Consider the following 20,887-nt stretch of genomic DNA (forward strand, 5'->3'; position numbering starts at 1 on the left):
GACTGAGGAGTGCTAGTAACATTTTTTTTGTTTGTTTATATTTGGTTTAAAGTTCACTTACCACATCTGAATAACAAATGTGGTGATTTTAAAAATTATTCTTTGAACTTTTTTCCTTCTACCTTACCTAAGGTCACTTAATATTGCCAAGGTGTCGGGAGAGATTAACATGTTCTATAGCCTGTCCAGTCGAGATTTCTGGTAGATTTAGCTTAAGAGCCCACAGTGATCTCTTCCAATCTCCTGTCCACTATAACCTTGGCTTTATTATTCCTTAAATCATAGCTAAAATACCTCAGGTAAGGCTGTGTTTCTTTCTCTTTCCCTCCTTCCTTCCTCCCTCATTTCTATGACATTTTATTATTTTTCAAAGGAAAGAAGCAAACAAATGATAAACTCTATTTCCCTCCCCTGTATATCCTCTTCTTCCCTTTCAGTGAAACTTCATTCATGTTATTCTGTGTGGACATACTTATTCTGTGTCCTTCTCTCCCCCTCAGCATTACTTCTGAACTCGATTGTATGTTTTCACATAGCACACACACGTGTCATATCTGACATTTGTGGGCTTTCCCGCAGTGGGATTACAGTATAATTTCCTTAACTATCCCCTGAGTGTTGGGTGGCTGGGTTCTCTCCTGTGTGCATCACAGGACCTCAGCAGTGTGTCAGTGCTTCCTCGGGTGTAGACCTCCTTGCTTGTGGCCCAGACAGGTTCTTATTTAGCCAGAACACATTGGTGCTAATTAATTCTGTTCCCTGTTTGATTATTTCCTTGGGAGCATATACATAAAGAGAAATTCCTGGCTCAGAGGCTGAGATGGATCTGTTAAAGACTTTTAAACCTTTTGCCAGAGGACAATCCAAAAAAAAAGAACCAGCCCACAGTTCATGTAAGGATAAGATAATAAATAACAAATCACTTCAGAAGACCCAGGAAGACTTGTCTTTCATTAAGCTCCAAGGGCTTTCTGATATGCTGCAAAAAATTACTTTCTGAACCTTGCTGTAAAGGTCTTAATTTTATTAAAAACTGTTTGCTTTTCAAGTAAAATTTTTGCTGCTTGGCAGATTTTTAGGTGCTTTTTGTTTCTGTGAGTGTTCAATGGATTGACTTTTCTTGTGATGAATGGGGCCGGTCAATTCGCTGAAATGCTTTTGTGTGATTTTTTGATGGATGAATTCTTTTTTATCCATTGGCTGATTTTTGACATTAATTTTTTATATGAATATTGAAAGAAAAAACTACAAAAATAGAAGGAATAGAAAAATGAAGCCCCCATATGCCCATTACCCAGTTTCAAAAACCATTTACTTTCTGTTCTTTCTCATTTTTTCCTCCTTATTTGCCTTTTTAAAGCAAATCCCAAGCATCAGATGATTTCCCTCATAAATACTTCAGTGTGCATCATGTTTTGTTAAATGACTGCAGTGTGTATGACAAACAAATGGGAAAAATGTTAATAATGAGTGAATCTGGGTAGAAGACATACAAGAGTCCTTTTTACTGTTAGGGGAGCATTGTGTATTTTCCTCAGTTCTTGTCCCCGCCGCAGCAAAGAATTGAAGGGCAGAGACACAATAGTGAAGCAGAGTAGAAGTTTTATTTTACTTGCTAAAAGAGAAAAAGTGCGGGCTACCTCAGAGAGAAGAGGTGCCCTAAAGGTTTAAGTTTTATTTAAAAAGAGAAAGGGAGACACTCGGAGACAGGGAAGTGTGAGCTGCCTCATAGAAGACATGCACTGAAAGGTTGGGAAAGTTTTATTGAAGTTACACACTTTCAACATCAGAGAGAGGGGCGCCCCTAAGGGTTTAGGGCCTGGGGTTTTATAGGCAGTTGAAGATTTTCAGGAAAGTGACAAAGGGCCAGGTGCAGACCAGCCAAATTATCCCAGAATGTTCATCTTTGATAAGACATTAAGTTTCTTCTTTTAACTTAACACAAGAAATGTACTGCTTTGATTCCTTTCCAGGATATCAGTTTCTGTCTGGAAACGTATCAGTCAAGACTGTCTGCCCTGCCTCCAAGATGGGCTGAGCCACACTGTCCATCTGATAAAAAGCAATTTTAGCTTTAAGATAGAATTCTTCCTGAATAGGCTGGGCCTTTGAGCAGGCTAAAGTAAATCTTAAGTGCTAATTGACCCAATGAAAGCACAGGCTATGCTGAGATACTTTTCTTTACCTGGGGATATTCAAACTTCTAGGCCAAGTTGCTTCTGGCCTTCTGAACTTCAAGAGACTAACTCATTAACTCTTTGAGTCCCTTTTAGTGGGCTCTACTGGCCTTATTCTCTTTCCACCCCGCTCATATCTATGTTCCTGCCTAACAGTACTACTTATTTTTGCAAATTATCTGTTTTAAATTATTTTTAAATAAAAAGCAAAAAAAAGAGATCAAACCCATGCCATAATACCATCACATCTGATAATCCAAGGAACAGATTTCTCTTGCTTTACTATAAATCATGTTCTTGAAAAGAGATTAAGGGCAAAACCCAGAAAATTATTAAAAAGAAAATAAAAATCACGATTTTAACACCTAGACATAGTCACCATTGAACAATTATGTATTTTTCTTTAGGCTATTAAACACATATACACATAGACAGACAGTCATACACAAACATGAGTATCATTTAAAAAGTCAGATAGTGCTAATTGGCTTATCATCAAGCACAAAGATTTCCATCATCCTATCCCCTCTGGTCCCATTCCCTGAAGTACTTGCCACTATTTTTTCTCTCTTTTATCTGTTGGCAGGTTCTCGTGGCAAAATGCCAGCCTCAGCTCTGTTTTCAGAGTGGTATCTTTCTGATCTGCCACAGCTGTTAAGCTGAAAGGGAATCATATTTTGTTTGTTTTTTCTCAGGAGAAGGTTTTTCATTTTGTGCTTAATCTTAAAAGTACTTTTTTGTTAGTGGAGGACACTGGCATACTGGCTCATTCATACCCACTGTGACCTTCTAGCACATATTCCTATCCTGTAGAGGCTGGACAAGCAAAAGCCACATTCCTAGACTCCCTTGCAGCTAAAGTCCTGCACATGACTGATGGGAGTCTTGGAAAGCTGATGTGAGTGGGACCAAGCACAGTGGCAGAGAGGCTTGGTTCCTCCAGCTACAGTGGAAGTCCTAGTGTCTTGTCCCTTGGTCACAGGTGCTAAGTGGAAGGCATGGGAAACAGGTTTTTGTGAGAAAAACTTCATAAAGGGATTAGGTATTTCTCCTGGCTGCATTGTTCCTGTAGCATCCAAGCTGAACATCAGAAGTTTATAAGCATCCTAATACCCTATCACAAATCTTTATGTTGAAACTAGCTAGAGTGGATTATATTGCCTCCAGCTAAGAAACTTGATAGAAGAAATCATTGAACTCTGTGGTACTTCTTGAGTACCTAAAAGCAAATCCTCTAAACTTCAGTTACCTATGGTGACTCCTGAAGGGGGCATTTTTATGTCAGTTATTTTATTTGGCAAGTAACCATAGTTGTGGTAATTTTGGCACTAATCTTATATCCTCTTTTATAACAAACTTAGACAAGATTAAGTACCTCATGCAAGGATATATATATATATATAGTTTGTATGTTATGCTGCTTAGAATCCCCCTCCTGGTTTCCCACTATTCCATATATTCAGCCTGTTTATGAGTAAATAAAACAATAAAAAAATATTTCTATAATAGTCCCAGGACCAACTGTAGCTCTAGCAAAATTGTAGGAGTGGCAGCTGACCTAACAGGGTGATTTGTATGTAATATGATATGTTTAACTTCATTATGTGGTTATTATTTTAAATTATTTTCTTAATTTTTTGGATATAATTTTGAGCTTAATACAAAATTTGCAAAGCATAGACAATCCCAAAGAAGGAGAAATGATTAGTCTACCACCAAGCAGCAATCTCTATTTATAATTTGAATGTTTGCAGAGGTCAGGTAGAAACAAAACATTTGAAGAAAATTGGGAGGTTTTGAGCAATAACTACTGATGTCAGGAGCAAGCACATTCTTTCAAAGACACTTCCTGATGCTTTTGTTAGGGTTCAAATCCTGTACTGACCCATAGTGTTACTCCCAAACTTTGATATCTGACCTGTTTTCACCATACTTGTGAGATTTTCCCTCCATGTACTGGGAACTCAGTACTATAGTTAATTGCTCTAATTGGTTCTAACCTCCTGCTTTAGCCAATTACCCAGGTAGCCCGTGTCCAAATTTTGGACGGAGGCAGTTGGTGATGTATCTCCATTGTTCCTTCCTTCCTCCAGTCCAGCTCTTGATATAAACGGGTACCCCTACCTCCACTCTAAACTCCCTCTACCTTTGTGCAGGGTTCAGGGGAGGGGAGGGATGTGGTGGTCATTCCAACAGACGACATGGCCCCCAAGGCCCACTTGATGCTGGGGTCATAGTTGTCCCCCCGGACCCGAGTGTACCTTCATGCTGGTTCTGCTGTTTCTCGCTTCTGCTTGCCCTTCTAGTAGTTCTTTACTTCTCATACCACTGGCTGAGCAGTTTCCCTCAAGGCTAAAACTCTCCTCCCTCTCCGTGAAATGAACTTTGTTCCTGGGACTGGTCTTACTCTGTACCTGTATCCCTGATCTCTTCTCACTCCTTGCATAACAGCAAAGTTCTCATCCAACCCCTAGTATTTTTCTGTGATCTGGGACAGGAAGGCCATGGTCTCCTGGAGACCAGTAGTTACAACAACTTACTTCTACCTACATCAATTCCACCCAACTTTGGGAGATGCTTTTGTCTCCAGTGGACTCCTAAAATGACCACCTGGGCTCAGACCAATGCAGGCCACCTCCTCCAGGGATTAACTAGCACCCCTTATCTATGTTCTGTTGCTCTTCTAGCACTGATAAGTGCAAATGCAGGAGATTAGAAAATGGAAACTCTGGCTCTGTACAGAGCTAGCCCACTGCTAATAATGACTTTAGGCCAAAAGGAGAAATAACATTGCCCTGAAGTGTAACTTTTGGAGACAGAGGCAGGGCAGCCCCAGTGTCCCCAAAATAGAAACGAATGCAATTAGACAATTTGCAGTGATCATAGGGACTTTCAGGGTCATATCTTCTAGGAAACTCTTTGAGTGAAAATCCTTCATAAGCACATAATTCATTTTTATTTTCAAATGAAAGATAAACAGTTTACCATTGCCAATGGACTGTAAAGAATCTTTCCAAAAACGGACTTATTTTATACAAGAGAAAACAAACCCTAGTTTGTTAAAGCTACTAGTTTTCAGGTTTCTGCTACTAACAGAGCATAGGTTTTGTTAGAGACAAAGGCTGTTAATTATTTAAAACTAAAACCCAGAAAGACTCAGAACACAAGGTTTACACTTCCCCAAACAGGTCTGGAGGAACAGAATATTGGTCAAGAGTTCCCTTCTGGGAGGAGAGAGAGGGATCTGGTTGGAGGGAGGACACCAGAGTGAAAGCAGGTGTGGATCTCTGAGAAAGGCCCTGGCCTATTCCCTGAGCTGGTAAAGCTAAGGGAAGGAGATGACAATTAAAAAATTACATTAATTTTTTGTTGTTGCTGTAACAAATCACCACAAATTTAGTGGCTTACAACAACCTTGAATTTATTATCTTACAGTTCTGGAGGTCAGAAGTCCAAAAAAGGTTTCATTGCTAAGATCAAGGTGTTGACAGGGCTGGTTCCTTCTGGAAGCTCTGGGGGGAATTGTTTTTCTGGTCTTTTCCAGCTTCTGGAAGCTGCCTGTGTTCCTTGGCTCCTGGCCCCCTTCCATATTCAAAGGTGGCAGGGGTCAGTGGAGTCTTTCTCACATCACAGCAGTCTAACACTGATTCTTCTGCCCTCCTCACTTTCAAGGATCCTAGTGATTACATTGGGCCCAGCCAGATAATCAGGGATAAGCTCCCTATCTCAAGGCCAGCTGATTAACAACCTTGATTCCATCTGCAGCGGTGATTCACCCTTGCCATGGGCCTTAGTGTCATGACAGGATCTAGAGATGAACATGTGGGCATTTTTGGAGGGGGGCATTATCCAGCCTTCCACAGATGCCTATACAGGTTTAGAGATATGTGCCCTGTTTTTCCTTTGGCACCTTAGAAACCTGTTGGTCTCCATGAATTCTGCACACCACGAAGAGGCAGCAGTCCAGTAGACAAGGCAGTGTGGAGGCCAGGGGAGAGGGGCCTGAGAGCTGGCCAGTAGTTCCCAGGCTGAGTGCCTCTCTCATGAGAGAGCGGGCAGGGCCAGGAGGAGCCCAGCAGTTGGGGCAAAGTGACAAAGTGATGCAGCCGTGCAAATCCCTGTGGCTCCCATGCCTGGGGACCATGTGGGGATGGGATGCCTCAGAGGCCAGCGTGGAGGCATAACAATTAGTTAGGGCCAGATGTCCTCAGAGATGTCAACGGGAGCTGCTAATACCCTGTGCTCTACAAAACCCGTCCTGCAAAAGGGAAGAAAGAAACCTGTGAACTGAGCCCCAGAAATCTAAACTGTTGAGAAAACTCTGAAGTTACTGAGAAAACCCCCATTTGACTAAGATGAAGTTTCTGTCACTAGATTGAAGGGAAATATGAGATGGAAAGTAGGTTGTTACAGAAAAAGAATGAAAGTTCATATTTCACACCCTGATTTTGGGCTGAGAGTTGTGCTTGCTAGGTAAAAATGAGAACAGTGATGTTGAGTCTCCTTTTCTGACAAGAATATTGGGAGACTACTCTATTTCTAAGCACTTGGTGAAATAAAGCTCAGGGGAAACTGTGTGTTCTCCTTGATGAACCTCCTCCTCCAGGTCAGCCATGTGTGTGAGCTGCACATGGAGGTCAAACTCTGAAAGGTGTGACATTTTGCACAGCAGAGTAGCTATTTTGACCCATAAAAACCAAGCCATCAGACTTGCTTTCTCTTTTTTTTAAGGATTAAGTAAGATGTGACACGTAAGTGCTCACTCAGCTGTGTGCCTTGTGCGGAGGCGTGCCCGGGCCAGCGCCCTTCCTGGCTCGGGAAGCAGGTGCCTCTCTGGGGTCTTCCTGGGTGAGCCCTGCTCTGTGTCTCACAGTTGTGCTCCCACAGGGGTCTCCTAATGCCTTTTTATCCACATTAACAACCATCATATCAACAAGCTCCTTTAAAAATTTTGAAAAGGCAGCCCTTTGGAAAAAGTGGTTGGAGGAAGTCATCAAGAGCTGCAAAGTTTGAGCCTCACACAGATGTAATTGCTATATTTTGGCCTCTGCTTAAAGTGATCTGAGAAATTACTGCCAGACTGGTGATGATCTCCCTTGGTGCTGGAGGTCCAGGTGCTGGCACCACAGAGGTGGAGCATGGGGGCCCCCAGGGAAGTGACTGACGCTCTGGCTTCTTCACCATGAGCCAGTGTTACTAGGCTGACCACCTGAACTGGGCCCCAGAGTTTTAGGGCTTATTCTGGAGCAAGTTATTGTGAACAGTGAACTAATCATTAAAGTCCAAATGGTAAATAAATAAAGTTTGTTTTATAGTCTAAGCAAGTGAAAAAATATCAGTAATAATATTAACTAATATTTATTGAGTTCTTACTGTGTGCTAGGCACCAAGCTAAAGTACTTTATATACATGACCTCATTTAATCCACTTAAGGGTTCTGAGGGAAAAGAATGTGATTACCCTGATTTTAGAGACAAGGAAGCTGGGACTTAGCAAGTTTAAAGTTCCGTGCCTTGGTCACCCAACTTGTAAGTGAATCAATCTTAGGCTTGAACCCAAGTCTCTCTGCCTGCAGAGCCTGAATGCTCAGCAGTATGTCACTCAACCCCTTTAACTACTGACTGGCAGACCCCCACTTGTGGAGGGAATGTAGTTATGACATTTGCGTGCCAGGCTAATGTCCCGTGAGACGGTTCTTGGAACCATGCTTTCCTACCCAGCAACTTGTAGGGGCCAATGATGGGAGCTTGTTCTCTGCAAGAGCAGGTGCAGATCTGGCTTCAGGAAGCCTTGGGAGCAAGGATGGGGGAGCTTTTGGACCCCTGGGGCTCACATAGGGCTTTGCTCATGGGGGTGAGGGTGGTGGGGTGGGCAAGGTACACGGAGCTCAGTAATACTGCCTTATATAAACCAGACTGTGACAATTTTCAGTTTATATTGTCCATGGGCTATTACAACAGAAGTATTTTTTAAAGGATAAAGGTACATATAACAGTATTAATTACAGATAACAGCTCATTGGATTCATGCAGTCCCTTCCCAACAATTTGAGGTGATTCTTGTGATCCTGGAATCTAAATATGGCATTACTGCTACATTCTGGACAAAACCAGATGTATTGGTATAGGAGGGATGCTAACCTTCTAGATGTCACATGATAGCAGCAGCAGGTAGGTGACCAGATACCTTTTGGTTTTTATAAATAGGTTGGGGACACATTCACTTTATGGTTTTGAACATTTAAAGTTCTTCTCATTGCCAAGGTGCCCGGAAGCACTACTGACATTTTGTCTTTCAGACTTAATTCTAGTGGTGGCCAATCTGGTGTCCTGTCATTTTGTGCACTTTTGTCCCTCGGCCAGGCTGTCTGCAATGTTTAGGGCAGGCATTTCAATGTTAAAAAAAGGAGGGAGCAGTTGGGTCGCATAAAGCCTTTTCATCTCTGGTTTGTTGGTGGGACAGAACAGAGGGAGAGACAAGCAGAAGATGTGACCGTGGCGTCCTCAGCACTCCGACAGTCCAACCACAGGAGCACACGGCTCTTCTTTCTTTAATTTTAGAGAGAATGTCAGTCTTCTCATTGTCATTTAAAACAGTGCAACTAAGCTTGAGGCCTGCGCGTGTCTTGCTTCTTTCCTCCAAGTAGTGACTCCTCACGCCTGTTCAGAGAATGTGATCCCAGAAACCTCTCTGGGTCCTGCCTGGACTGGGTGTGTCCTTCCAGTTTACGAATGCAGTGTATTTTCGGTGACAGTGCCGCCTCCGGCACTGATGACAAAGCCCCGTGAACTGGACACCATCAGTGCTGGGGACACCTCTTCAGGGACCTCGGCCTCTGGCTGGCAGCCTCCACCCACACGCCCTTGCAGGCCCGTCTCCTGGGTGCTCAGTGCTGAGTGTGTCTCCCCGCACTGCAGTGGGAGTAAGGCCTGGTGTCGGCTCAGGGTATCGTTGCTTTTCTGGGCCTCCAGGGAGTTGTGGTGCATGGAATTCCTATGAGCCATGGCACTCTTCTGAGGCTCGTCGAAGCTCAATGAGAAGGTGACAGTGCCACTGCCGAAGATGACCTTCTGCTTGCAGCGGGGCTGCTGCTGCGATTGCTGCTGCGGCCGTGGCTGCCGCTCTTGCTGGGTCAGCGCCAGTGGCGGCTGCTTCTGCCTCTCCGGCTGTGGGAAGGGGTCTTCGCTGTTGCTCTTGCTGCTGATGGAGGACGGGGGTGTGGATCCCGTGGAGCCCCCGAGGCTGCTGGACCGCTTGCGGGAGACGTTGCTGCGGCGCAGTGTGGCCCGGGCTGCCACCTTGAAAGCGTGAGCGGCGGTGCTGCAGCGCACCTCCTCGATGGTGTTACGGGACGGCTTGAAGAGGATGATGTAGACCTTGTTGAAGAAGATGCAGGCCAGCAAGCCGAAGCTGGCTGCCAGGATGGCGATCACCTCCACGGCAGAGACAAACTTACCGTAGGTGCTGGCATAGGCTGGAATGAAGGAGATCCAGACGATGAAGAAGATGAGCATGCTGAAGGTGATGAACTTGGCTTCATTGAAGTTCTCTGGCAGCTTCCGGGACTTGAAGGCAAAGAAGAAGCAGATGGCAGCGAGCAGGCAGGTATAGCCGATCAGGAAGCCCAGTGCCATGAGCGAGCCCTCATGGCATGTGATGAAGATGATCTCATCCTCCAGCTCATGGTTGCGGTAGCTGGAGGGCGGGGCGGTGTAAAGCCAGATCGCACAGATGACAATCTGCATGAAGGTGCAGAGGAAGACCAGCAGGAATTGCAGGTTGAGCCCCCACCACTTGCGGTGGAAGCTGGTGGGGATCTTGGCCTCAAATACTAGGAGGACGCGGTTGGTTTTCACCAGGATGCATGAGATGCAAAGCACAAAGCTGATGCCAAAGGCTGGCTGGCGCAGGCGGCACGTCCAGTCCTGGGGCTCGCCGATGAAGAAAAGGGAGCTGGAGAAGCAGCAGAGCAGGGAGAAGAGGAGGAGGTAGGAGAGTTCTCGGTTGGTGGCCTTGACGATGGGCGTGTTGCGGAACTTGATGAAGACACCCAGCACGAAGGCTGTCAGGAAAATGCCCAGCACAGCAAAGAGGGTGAGTGCGATCCCAAAGGGCTCTGTCCACGACAGGAACTCAATCTCCTTGGCGATGCAGGAAGTGTGGTTCTCATTTGACCAGAAGTCATCGGGGCACTTGTCACAGGCACTTGCATCTGTAAAATGTCCCAGTGAAGAGTTTGTTACTGTGTGGCACCGACTAAAATTTGTGAATGTGAATGTGGTGGTGAGGGTACACAGGTTATTGGATATAGTTATTTAAAATTCTCTTTATTGGTGAAATAATTGTGATTTTTACATTCCAAATAACATACTGAACTGAGTTATGTTTAATAATAAAATGAATTTCGCAAATCTTTGATAGTTCCATAATTTTTTTCCTTTGTACGTGGTTGGGGAGGGTTGCTCTGTGCTGCTCTTAGCACTGTCTGATGATGGTTTGGAGCACAGAGGTCAACCTTGCTGGACAGGTCCTTGCCTGCACACAGGGTGTCCACATAGTCCATCAGCTTCTCAGTGATTCAAGCTTAGCCTGACTCATTTTGGATATATGGATGGGCTTTATAGACATGCCAGAGAGACTTCCTCTTAGATTAAGGCAGAATATTCTACACATATGACCTGTGCCTTCCTCATTCCACATCCATGGCTTTCCAGTGAGGAAGGCTGCACATTCATTCAATCAGTGGGTGTTTATTAAGTCTCTGCTATGTCCTAGGCAGCCTGCAGTTTTGGGAAGTGAAAAGAGCACAGGCCCATGCTTTGCTGTCAGAGATCTAGAGGGGAATCCTGGCCCTCCCATTACTAGCTGTGTGACTTTGGTCAGGCTCCTTAACCTCTCTGAGCCTCAGTTTTCTCATCCATGAAATGGGAGTAATAATGACCCCATTATTGAGGTGAGGATGAAATGGGATAATAACAATAGTAACAGTTACAGTTCATATTTATAGAGAGTTTCTAATATGCCAGTCAGGGTTTTCATTTAACAAACATTTATCTGGAACTTTACATGTTTCACCAATATTAACTCATTTTATTCCCAGAACTCCATGAGATACTATATTTATTACTATTCCTACTTTACAGATAAATAAACTGACACAGAGGAAGAACATAAGTAAAGCAGCAAGTACAGAACCAGGGACCCAGCAGGCAATCCATTATGGCCTATTAACCCTGGAGCCTGGAACAGACAGAACTTTGTTCAAGGCCACTGAGCTAGAAGCAAAGGAAAACAATACTGGAAAGCAGTATTTGAGGTAAAAGAAAGATGTGTAAGCTCTAATGGTATTATAAGACTTTTAACATTACTGTCCCCCTCGGTGCAGCCTCAACATGACACTCAGACATACCTTGTTAAATGAGAAACCATGCTAAGTACCCTCTCAGCCTAGCCCTTCCAGGGACTTCACTAACCCCAGGGCCCTAAGGTGGTATTGCAGGTATTGCAGAGTGTCCACCAGGGTCTGCTGCTTTACCTGTTTCATCACTGTACTCCCCATCGGGACACTCCACGCACTCAAAGCAGCAGGTGGGCTCCCCTTCAATGATTCCTTTCCTGGTCCCTGCCAGGCAGTCTCGGCTGCAGTTGGAGAAAGGCACCTGGCGGATGGAGAGCACAGAAGTGAGGGTGGCAGCTGCAGGATCAGTCTTACAGCTCCTTTGACACGTGTGGGGAGGAGTTTGGGCACAAGGACCAGTGCAGCAGACTCGAGGCCCATTTCAGGAAGAGGAAGGTCCAGAGGTCCTTATTCCTGTCATCTATGAAAGGGAGAGATGACTGCAGTCAAGTGTGCATGTGCACACCCACACAAATACATCTGTGGGAGTCTAGGAAGATTAATCGTTGCAAGTTTCCACAGTGACCAAACTTCTCCTTAAATAATCCCCCTGTTCTGCCCATTCCAAGTCCCAGAATGAGACACCTGTTTACTCTTAATGGCAGTAAAAATTTGAGACAAATTAAAAGATGCAGGTACATGGACCTAGATACAGAGGGACAGTCACAAGGGAAGATGCTGAGATGAGGGAAAATTTGTTTGAAAATTAGACTCTGAACTTAGTAGCAAATTGAAATTCCTGTGATTTTATTTTGGGCTTTACAGGGTGATTTCTGAGATCCTTGCAACAACTCAATGAGGCAGTCAGGCTGGGAATATGAGGGGTTAAAAGTAAATGCATCAGAAAGCTATATCAGGCAGATAATAACCAAAAGAAATCAACAGTAGCTACATTAATTTCTGATAACAGATTTTCTTTCTTTCTTTCTTTAATGGACTTCAGGTGCATAGAATTCAATTAATTATAATTCTTGCTTCTTTCCATCATTACTTGTTCATGTTTGAATCCTTTTTAGTTAGTCATTTTTCATGACTACAACCAGAATAAAAGCTATGATTAGGACAGTAATGTACAACTAATTGTTCTCTAATGCTTCTCTCTGCCCTCCTTCCCCCATCACGTATTCATACCCTGAGATGACTGTCACCCTGGGTTCATCACAGGTAAATAATACTAAACTTGCAAGGAACAGATACATCTAATCTTAAATGAACTCTACCAGAGAGCAGGAAAAATTTTAAAAAGGAACACTACCAACTCATTCTTGTAAGGACAGTATAACCCTGATCCCAAAACCAGACAAGAATAATAAGAAAATGAAAAAAAAATGAAAGGCTTATTTCACTTATTTTTTTTAAGTTGTCTTCAGAAGCAGACCTGAGGAGAGGATTTATATCCAAGTGATTATAATGAAAGTTCTTCCGACGGAACCAGGAGAGGATGGAGGAAGTAGGTCATAGAAGGGAAGAGGACAAATATGGATGTGATGTGGAGCAGAGTCCCTCACAAGGTGGCTTCTGCCTGATCCCACAGGGGAACTCTGGACTGCAAGTTATGCCTCAGAGCTGTCCTGACCTGCGGAAACTGGGGGCCTGGGCTTTCGTACTTCTACACCACTCATTGGTTAAGGGTCATTTCAGGGAAATGTAAATTCCTAGGCTCTTCTTCCTCCCTGAGCTTACGGGCAAGAAGGGTTCCACTAGCCTACAGGCAGTCTTCTGATAAAGAGCAGGGAGTTTTGGTTATTGGGAGCAGAAATAAAAAGAAGTCCCCGAAATGGCATATGAAGTAAGGAATCTGAAAGAATCTGGGAAGAGTACAACTTGTTTCCATTATTTGAAAATAGATGAAAAACACTAAAACAATTAACAAAAACTCAAAAGACACAAAAAAGAAGATACGATAATCATGTTGGGTTTATGCCAGGAAGTCAAACAAGTTTGGTATTAGAAAGTCTGTAAGTGTCATTCACTGCATTAATATATTAATGGAGAAAAATCATGTGATTGTCAATAAGTAAAAGCATTTGATGAAATTCAGCACAAACTGGTGATTAAAAGCTTAGTGAAAGGAGGAGTAAGAACAGAGATGATTGATATCATTGTGTCATGAAAGAGGAACAGAAGCAGGAGTAGTGGACCTGCTGATTGCTAAGACCCTCAGGACCCTGGAAAGGACAGGAAGGAAAGCAAGTAATGAAGGGAGGCATACATAAGCACGTTCAGCTCTGGTAACCCCTTCAGACACTTTCTTTTAACCTTTCTCAAGCTACCATCCAATATGATCGTCTCATAACTTGTCCTTTGGCTTATAGGTCAGCCCTGAGCTGCTTGGATGACAGGGAATTACCTTGGATGTGAGTTGTCCAGGCCTTGCTTTGAGTGATGTTCATGTTTGTATAAATATTTTGGGCTGGTTGGGGGAAGTTTTAGCCAAGGAAGCTATCAGTAGCCAGGGAGTCAGATTTGTAAAGAATAAAATTATTTCTATATAATAAGCTTGGTGTTCAGGTTCTGAGGCCTCTCTCCTCTGTACACTGAACACTCATGGATTTCACAGGGAACCCCAGCCGTGCAGAGGTAGTGAGGTGAAGGAAATGGACTCATCATCTTGGAATTCGGTGGTAAAGCCCGAGGCCCTCCCAAAGCCCAGCACAGTCTCCTGCCTGGTGGAGGCATGTAGTGTTCTGACGGACAGCACATACCTCCCTGGAGAACCCGCTCCACAGGATTTTCTCCTCATTGATGAAGAGCCTTTCTCCTTTCTTGGCATAAACGTTGTAATATCCGACTTCCTTAAACACTATGGAACCATCCTCTGGGGAGAGGTGCCAGTTGATAATGGAATAGTTCCCCACCAAGTCGCCACATTCATCAAAAGTCACCTGCTCCCCCATATTGTTGGTAAAGTTTAGGTGCCGTAGGTGCTTCAGGACCTAAAGAGGAACAGAGATGAATATGCTGAGTATAACTCACAGGGCTGCCTTGTATGGTTATATGGGTTGTGAACTGCACAAGGACAGTAAATGATCTTGTTCTAACAAAGTGGAAGGAGCATGGAAGAAGCTCCTTTTTCTAATCTACACTGAGGTACTTGCATGTATTAGTGGCAGCCTTGGAAAGCCATGAGCTTACTTGGTACTCAAATTGTAACTGGGGTAGGAAACACTTCCTTGAAGTCATGAAAGGAAAATGGGTACATCTCACCGTAGCCATTGGCCAAATCCAGGCTCCTGCGGGTGCCCCATCACCTGGTGGTGATGGGTCAGGGTTTGTAAGCCAGAGCCATGCTTTCATCTTCTGAGATGGGCTTTGGGGAAGGAATTGAGGCACTAAGTGCTCTTATAATCTGCGCCGTCTTTACCTCTGCTACTGCTTCTGTGGAAGTATCTTGCTGCCAAAAATCACAGAGGTGGTGGAAGGAAGAAAGAAATGAGGTTGTGGGTGGGGCCCTGGCCATCACTGTGATAATAGTCATGGCCAATCCTTTTTACTGGGTTTTATGGGCCACAGAGTCCTTGCACAAAAAAGTCATGATAATAACTACTAAACCTTATTAGTCCTTTTACTACCTTGGGGGCACAGTGCTATATACTTTATATTCATTATATAATTCTCACAACAAATAGTGTAACTCCCATTTTATTGATGGGGAAACCGAGGCACAGAAAACCGAAGTGTCTTGTCTGGAGTCACACAGTTAGCAAGTGGTGCAAAGTCTGAGCTCTTAATGGCTATATTCTGTTGCGGCTCCATTAGGCTCCAGGCCCTGCTTCCTGCAGGCCCCTGGTGTGGGTCCGGAGGCGGTGAGCACTCGGAAGCCCATCTTTCATGTGGGATGTGCCAGGGTTCACTGAGGCCCTGGGAAGGAGTAAGACCTGGTCCAGACTGTGAATTAGGGGCACTCACTTCCTGTGCACCTCATGAGTCACCAGGTTGTATCATTCTCCAGCTCTGAGCGTGTTTCTTCACCTGCAAAGAGAGTGCTAGGCCTGAGGCTGCAGGGTCTCCCTAAGTCTAGTACGGACTTCTCTGTTCTGTGGTTTGGTGGCCCCAGAAGTACACTTAGAGCCATCCCTCTCTTTTATCATTTTTAAAACCTGCATCTCCCTTAAAAAAAACCCAATATCTAATCTGACACTGGGGAAGAGTTTGGGTTGAGTCCGTCTAATGGATGGTCTTACTGAGACACCTGTTACACATTAATCTCATGTGCATGACAGGCTGAGCTGGCTAAGCTAGAGCCCTGAGGGCACCATTCATGTTCCACTCCACTCTGGAGAGGACGCTGCTTTTTAACTTTTTTTTTTTTTTTTTTTTTTTGAGAGGGCATCTCTCATATTTATTGATCAAATGGTTGTTAACAACAATAAAATTCAGTATAGGGGGGTCAATGCTCAATGTACAATCATTAATCCATCTCAAGCCTAATTCTCGTCAGTCTCCAATCTTCTGAAGCATAACGAACAAGTTCTTACATGGTGAACGAATTCTTACAGAGTGAATAAATTCTTACATGGTGAACAGTACAAGGGCAGTCATCACAGAAACTTTCGGTTTTGATCATGCAATATGACCTATAAACCATCAGGTCAAATATGAATATTCATTTGATTTTTGTACTTGATTTATATGTTGATCCCACATTTCTCCTATTATTATTATTATTTTTATTTTTAATAAAATGCTGAAGTGGTAGGTAGATGCAAGATAAAGGTAGAAAACATAGTTTAGTGCTGTAAGAAGGCAAATGTAGATGATCAGATGATCAGGTGTGTGCCTATGGACTAAGTATTAATCCAGGCTAGACAAGGGCAGCAAGACATCCACGGATGCAGAAGATTTCTCTCAAAGCAGGGGGGGTGAGGTTCTGAGCCTCACCTCTGTTGATCCCCAAATTCTCACCTGATGGCCCCCCTGCGACTGTGCCTGTCTTAGGTTGTTCCTCCCTTGAGGAATCTTACCCGTCTCTGGCTAACCAGTCATCTTCCGGGGCCATACAGGGAAATGTAAAGTTGGTAAGTGAGAGAGAAGCCATATTGTTTGCAAAGGTTAGCTTTTTACTTCTTTGCAGATTTATGCCCTGTGGCTTCTATGCCCAGCACTTGTCTCGAGGTATCTTTACCACCTGGAGGAATTATGATACTCGGTAAATTCGATATGAGGCACGAATTCTATTTAAAGTTTGTAATTAGGAAGGAAGAAGAAAAGCTATAGATGTAGCATATGAAGGAAACTTGGGAGGATTGATCATTTCTTTGACATATCTTCTTGTATAGTACCTTAAGTATGTATAGGTTTTAAACTACTGACTAATTTGCACACACATATTGACATAATAGGAATACGGTGACATAAACAAAGCAAATCTATAATTACCAGCCATCTCCAGTGAAGCCAAGAAAACCATTTAGGCACCCTAGGCATTTGTGAAAATTTATCTATGATATGATGGATATTTTCCAACTGTACTTGAACCATCAGACAAATTAAAGCAGCCCATTTCTGGGATCTGTTCACATCCCATATGTTCTTTTAACCATAGATAGTCTATAGTCATGAGATTTTGGGGTGCTACAACTTGCACCCCTCCCAACTCCTGGTTGAGTTCCAACAGTACAGATCCAGTCAAATTCGTTGTCTCACTGTATGCACATGCCAGCCTAGACATCTCCCTCCTCCTTCTTATGGCAAGTCCAGGAGATGGTGGGCGGGATGCAGCCACAACCGCAGCATCGTCCGGATCCCTGTGGAGGCTTTTTGATGATCATCCCCCGGCACGAGTCCTCCAGAGAGTGCTGATGCCGGAAGCTCCTCCTCATATCGTATCTTAGTTCATTTTCTGGGTATCCAAGCTAGGCCTTGATCTTCTGCGCAGAAACAAACAGAACCTTTGCCCACACTTTGACATGCCCTCTATACCACTGTGCAGAACTCATTGGAGGTCAGCACACAGTAACTGCTTTTTTTTTTTTTTTAATTAAGAGAAAGGAATATTATCAGAAAAGAGTACCTCCATAGCTGATCATCTGACACCCTTTAAGTGATCAACATTAAGGATATTTAAAGCATGCGTTGATCTTTGATTTACCAATAGTTTTATCCTGTTAAGGAGTAATCCCCCTTTTCTTTCTTTCTTTCTTTTTTTTTTTTTTTTAAATTTTTAATCTACACTTACCTGAAGAATACTATGTTTACTATGCTCTCCCCTATATCAGGTCCCCCCTAACAACCACATTACGGTTACTGTCCATCAGCTTAGCAAAATGTTGTAGAGTCACTACTTGTCCTCTCTGTGTTGTGCAGCCCACCCTCCCCTTTCTCCCTCCCCCCCATGCATGCTAATCTTAATACCCCCCTTCTTCTTCCCCCCCCTTATCCCTCCCTGCCCACCCATCCTCCCCAGTTCCTTTCCCTTTGGTACCTGTTAGTCCATTTTTGGGTTCTGTAATTCTGCTGCTGTTTTGTTCCTTCAGTTTTTCCTTTGTTCCTATACTCCTCAGATGAGTGAAATCATTTGGTATTTCTCTTTCTCCGCTTGGCTTATTTCACTGAGCATAATACTCTCCAGCTCCATCCATGTTGCTGCAAATGGTTGGATTTTTCCACTTCTTATGGCTGAGTAGTATTCCATTGTGTATATGTACCACATCTTCTTTATCCATTCATCTACAGATGGACATTTAGGTTGCTTCCAATTCTTGGCTATTGTAAATAGTGCTGCGATAAACATAGGAGTGCATCTGTCTTTCTCAAACTTGATTGCTGCGTTCTTAGGGTAAATTCCTAGGAGTGGAATTCCTGGGTCAAATGGTAGGTCTGTTTTGAGCATTTTGATGCACCTCCATACTGCTTTCCACAATGGTTGAACTAATTTACATTCCCACCAGCAGTGTAGGAGGGTTCCCCTTTCTCCACAGCCTCGCCAACATTTGTTGTTGTTTGTCTTTTGGATGGCAGCTATCCTTACTGGTGTGAGGTGATACCTCATTGTAGTTTTAATTTGCATTTCTCTGATAATTAGCGATGTGGAGCATCTTTTCATGTGTCTCTTGGCCATCTGTATTTCTTTTTTGGAGAACTGTCTGTTCAGTTCCTCTGCCCATTTTTTAATTGGGTTATTTGTTTTTTGTTTGTTGAGGCGTGTGAGCTCTTTATATATTCTGGACGTCAAGCCTTTATCAGATCTGTCATTTTCAAATATATTCTCCCATACTGTAGGGTTCCTTTTTGTTCTATTGATGGTGTCTTTCGCTGTACAGAAGCTTTTCAGCTTAATGTAGTCCCACTTGCTCATTTTTGCTGTTGTTTTCCTTGCCCGGGGAGATATGTTCAAGAAGAGATCACTCATGTTTATGTCTAAGAGGTTTTTGCCTATGTTTTTTTCCAAGAGTTTAATGGTTTCGTGACTTACATTCAGGTCTTTGATCCATTTTGAGTTTACCTTTGTATATGGGGTTAGACAATGGTCCAGTTTCATTCTCCTACATGTAGCTGTCCAGTTTTGCCAGCACCATCTGTTGAAGAGACTGTCATTTTGCCATTGTATGTCCATGGCTCCTTTATCAAATATTAATTGACCATATATGTTTGGGTTAATTTCTGGGGTCTCTAATCTGTTCCACTGGTCTGTGGCTCTGTTCTTGTGCCAGTACCAAATTGTCTTGATTACTATGGCTTTGTAGTAGAGCTTGAAGTTGGGGAGTGAGATCCCCCCTACTTTATTCTTCTTTTTCAGGATTGCTTTGGCTATTCGGGGTCTTTGGTGTTTCCATATGAATTTTTGAATTATTTGTTCCAATTCATTGAAGAATGTTGCTGGTAATTTGAGAGGGATTGCATCAAATTTGTATATTGCTTTCGGCAGGATGGCCATTTTGACGATATTAATTCTTCCTAGCCATGAGCATGGGATGAGTTTCCATTTATTAGTGTCCCCTTTAATTTCTCTTAAGAGTGACTTGTAGTTTTCAGAGTATAAGTCTTTCACTTCCTTGGTTAGGTTTATTCCTAGGTATTTTATTCTTTTTGATGCAATGGTGAATGGAATTGTTTTCCTGATTTCTCTTTCTATTGATTCGTTGTTAGTGTATAGGAAAGCTACAGATTTCTGTGTGTTGATTTTGTATCCTGCAACTTTGCTGTATTCCGATATCAGTTCTAGTAGTTTTGGAGTGGAGTCTTTAGGGTTTTTTATGTACAGTATCATATCATCTGCAAATAGTGACAGTTTAACTTCTTCTTTACCAATCTGGATTCCTTGTATTTCTTTGTTTTGTCTGATTGCCGTGGCTAGGACCTCCAGTACTATGTTAAATAACAGTGGGGAGAGTGGGCATCCCTGTCTGGTTCCCGATCTCAGTGGAAATGCTTTCAGCTTCTCGCTGTTCAGTATAATGCTGGCTGTGGGTTTATCATATATGGCCTTTATTATGTTGAGGTACTTGCCCTCTATTCCCATTTTGCTGAGAGTTTTTATCATGAATGGATGTTGAATTTTGTCAAATGCTTTTTCAGCATCTATGGAGATGATCATGTGGTTTTTGTCTTTCTTTTTGTTGATGTGGTGGATGATGTTGATGGATTTTCGAATGTTGTACCATCCTTGCATCCCTGGGATGAACCCCACTTGGTCATGGTGTATGATCCTTTTGATATACTGTTGAATTCTGTTTGCTAATATTTTATTGAGTATTTTTGCATCTACGTTCATCAGGGATATTGGTCTGTAATTTTCTTTTTTGGTGGGGTCTTTGCCTGGTTTTGGTATTAGGGTGATGTTGGCTTCATAGAATGAGTTTGGGAGTATTCCCTCTTCTTCTATTTTGTGGAACACTTTAAGGAGAATGGGTATTATGTCTTCTCTGTGTGTCTGATAAAATTCCGAGGTAAATCCGTCCGGCCCCGGGGTTTTGTTCTTGGGTAGTTTTTTGATTACTGTTTCAATTTCTTTGCTTGTAATTGGTTTGTTTAACTTTTGTGTTTCTTCCTTGGTCAGTCTTGGGAGGTTGTATTTTTCTAGGAAGTTGTCCATTTCTTCTAGGTTTTCCAGCTTGTTGGCATATAGGTTTTCATAGTAGTCTTTAATAATTCTTTGTATTTCTGTGGAGTCTGTCGTGATTTTTCCATTCTCATTTCTGATTATGTTGATTTGTGTTGACTCTCTTTTTCTCTTAATAAGTTGGGCTAGAGGCTTATCTATTTTGTTTATTTTCTCAAAGAACCAGCTCTTGGTTTCGTTGATTTTTGCTATTGTTTTATTCTTCTCAATTTTGTTTATTTCTTCTCTGATCTTTATTATGTCCCTCCTTCT

General features: G+C 43.0%; 1 protein-coding gene and 1 long non-coding RNA gene across 3 annotated transcripts in view; one reads left to right on the forward strand and one right to left on the reverse strand.

Moving 5' to 3' along the window:
* LOC140848391 (uncharacterized) overlaps window positions 1-20,887 on the forward strand; it is a 128,176-nt gene that overhangs the window by 41,151 nt on the left and 66,138 nt on the right. The window lies entirely within an intron of this gene.
* The window catches only part of CASR (calcium sensing receptor), an 86,365-nt gene continuing 67,063 nt past the window's right edge, over window positions 1,586-20,887 (reverse strand). For both annotated transcript variants that reach the window (XM_017676781.3, XM_037013166.2), the window contains exons 5-7: window positions 14,280-14,510; window positions 11,713-11,836; window positions 1,586-10,389 (exon numbers count right to left, since the gene is read on the reverse strand). In XM_017676781.3, the coding sequence (XP_017532270.2) occupies window positions 8,903-10,389; window positions 11,713-11,836; window positions 14,280-14,510 (1,842 nt within the window). In that variant the 3' untranslated portion in view covers window positions 1,586-8,902. The remainder of the gene's footprint in view (window positions 10,390-11,712; window positions 11,837-14,279; window positions 14,511-20,887) is intronic.

The sequence above is a fragment of the Manis javanica genome, chromosome 3 (genome assembly GCF_040802235.1).
Source record: "Manis javanica isolate MJ-LG chromosome 3, MJ_LKY, whole genome shotgun sequence".
Lineage (NCBI taxonomy): Eukaryota > Metazoa > Chordata > Mammalia > Pholidota > Manidae > Manis > Manis javanica.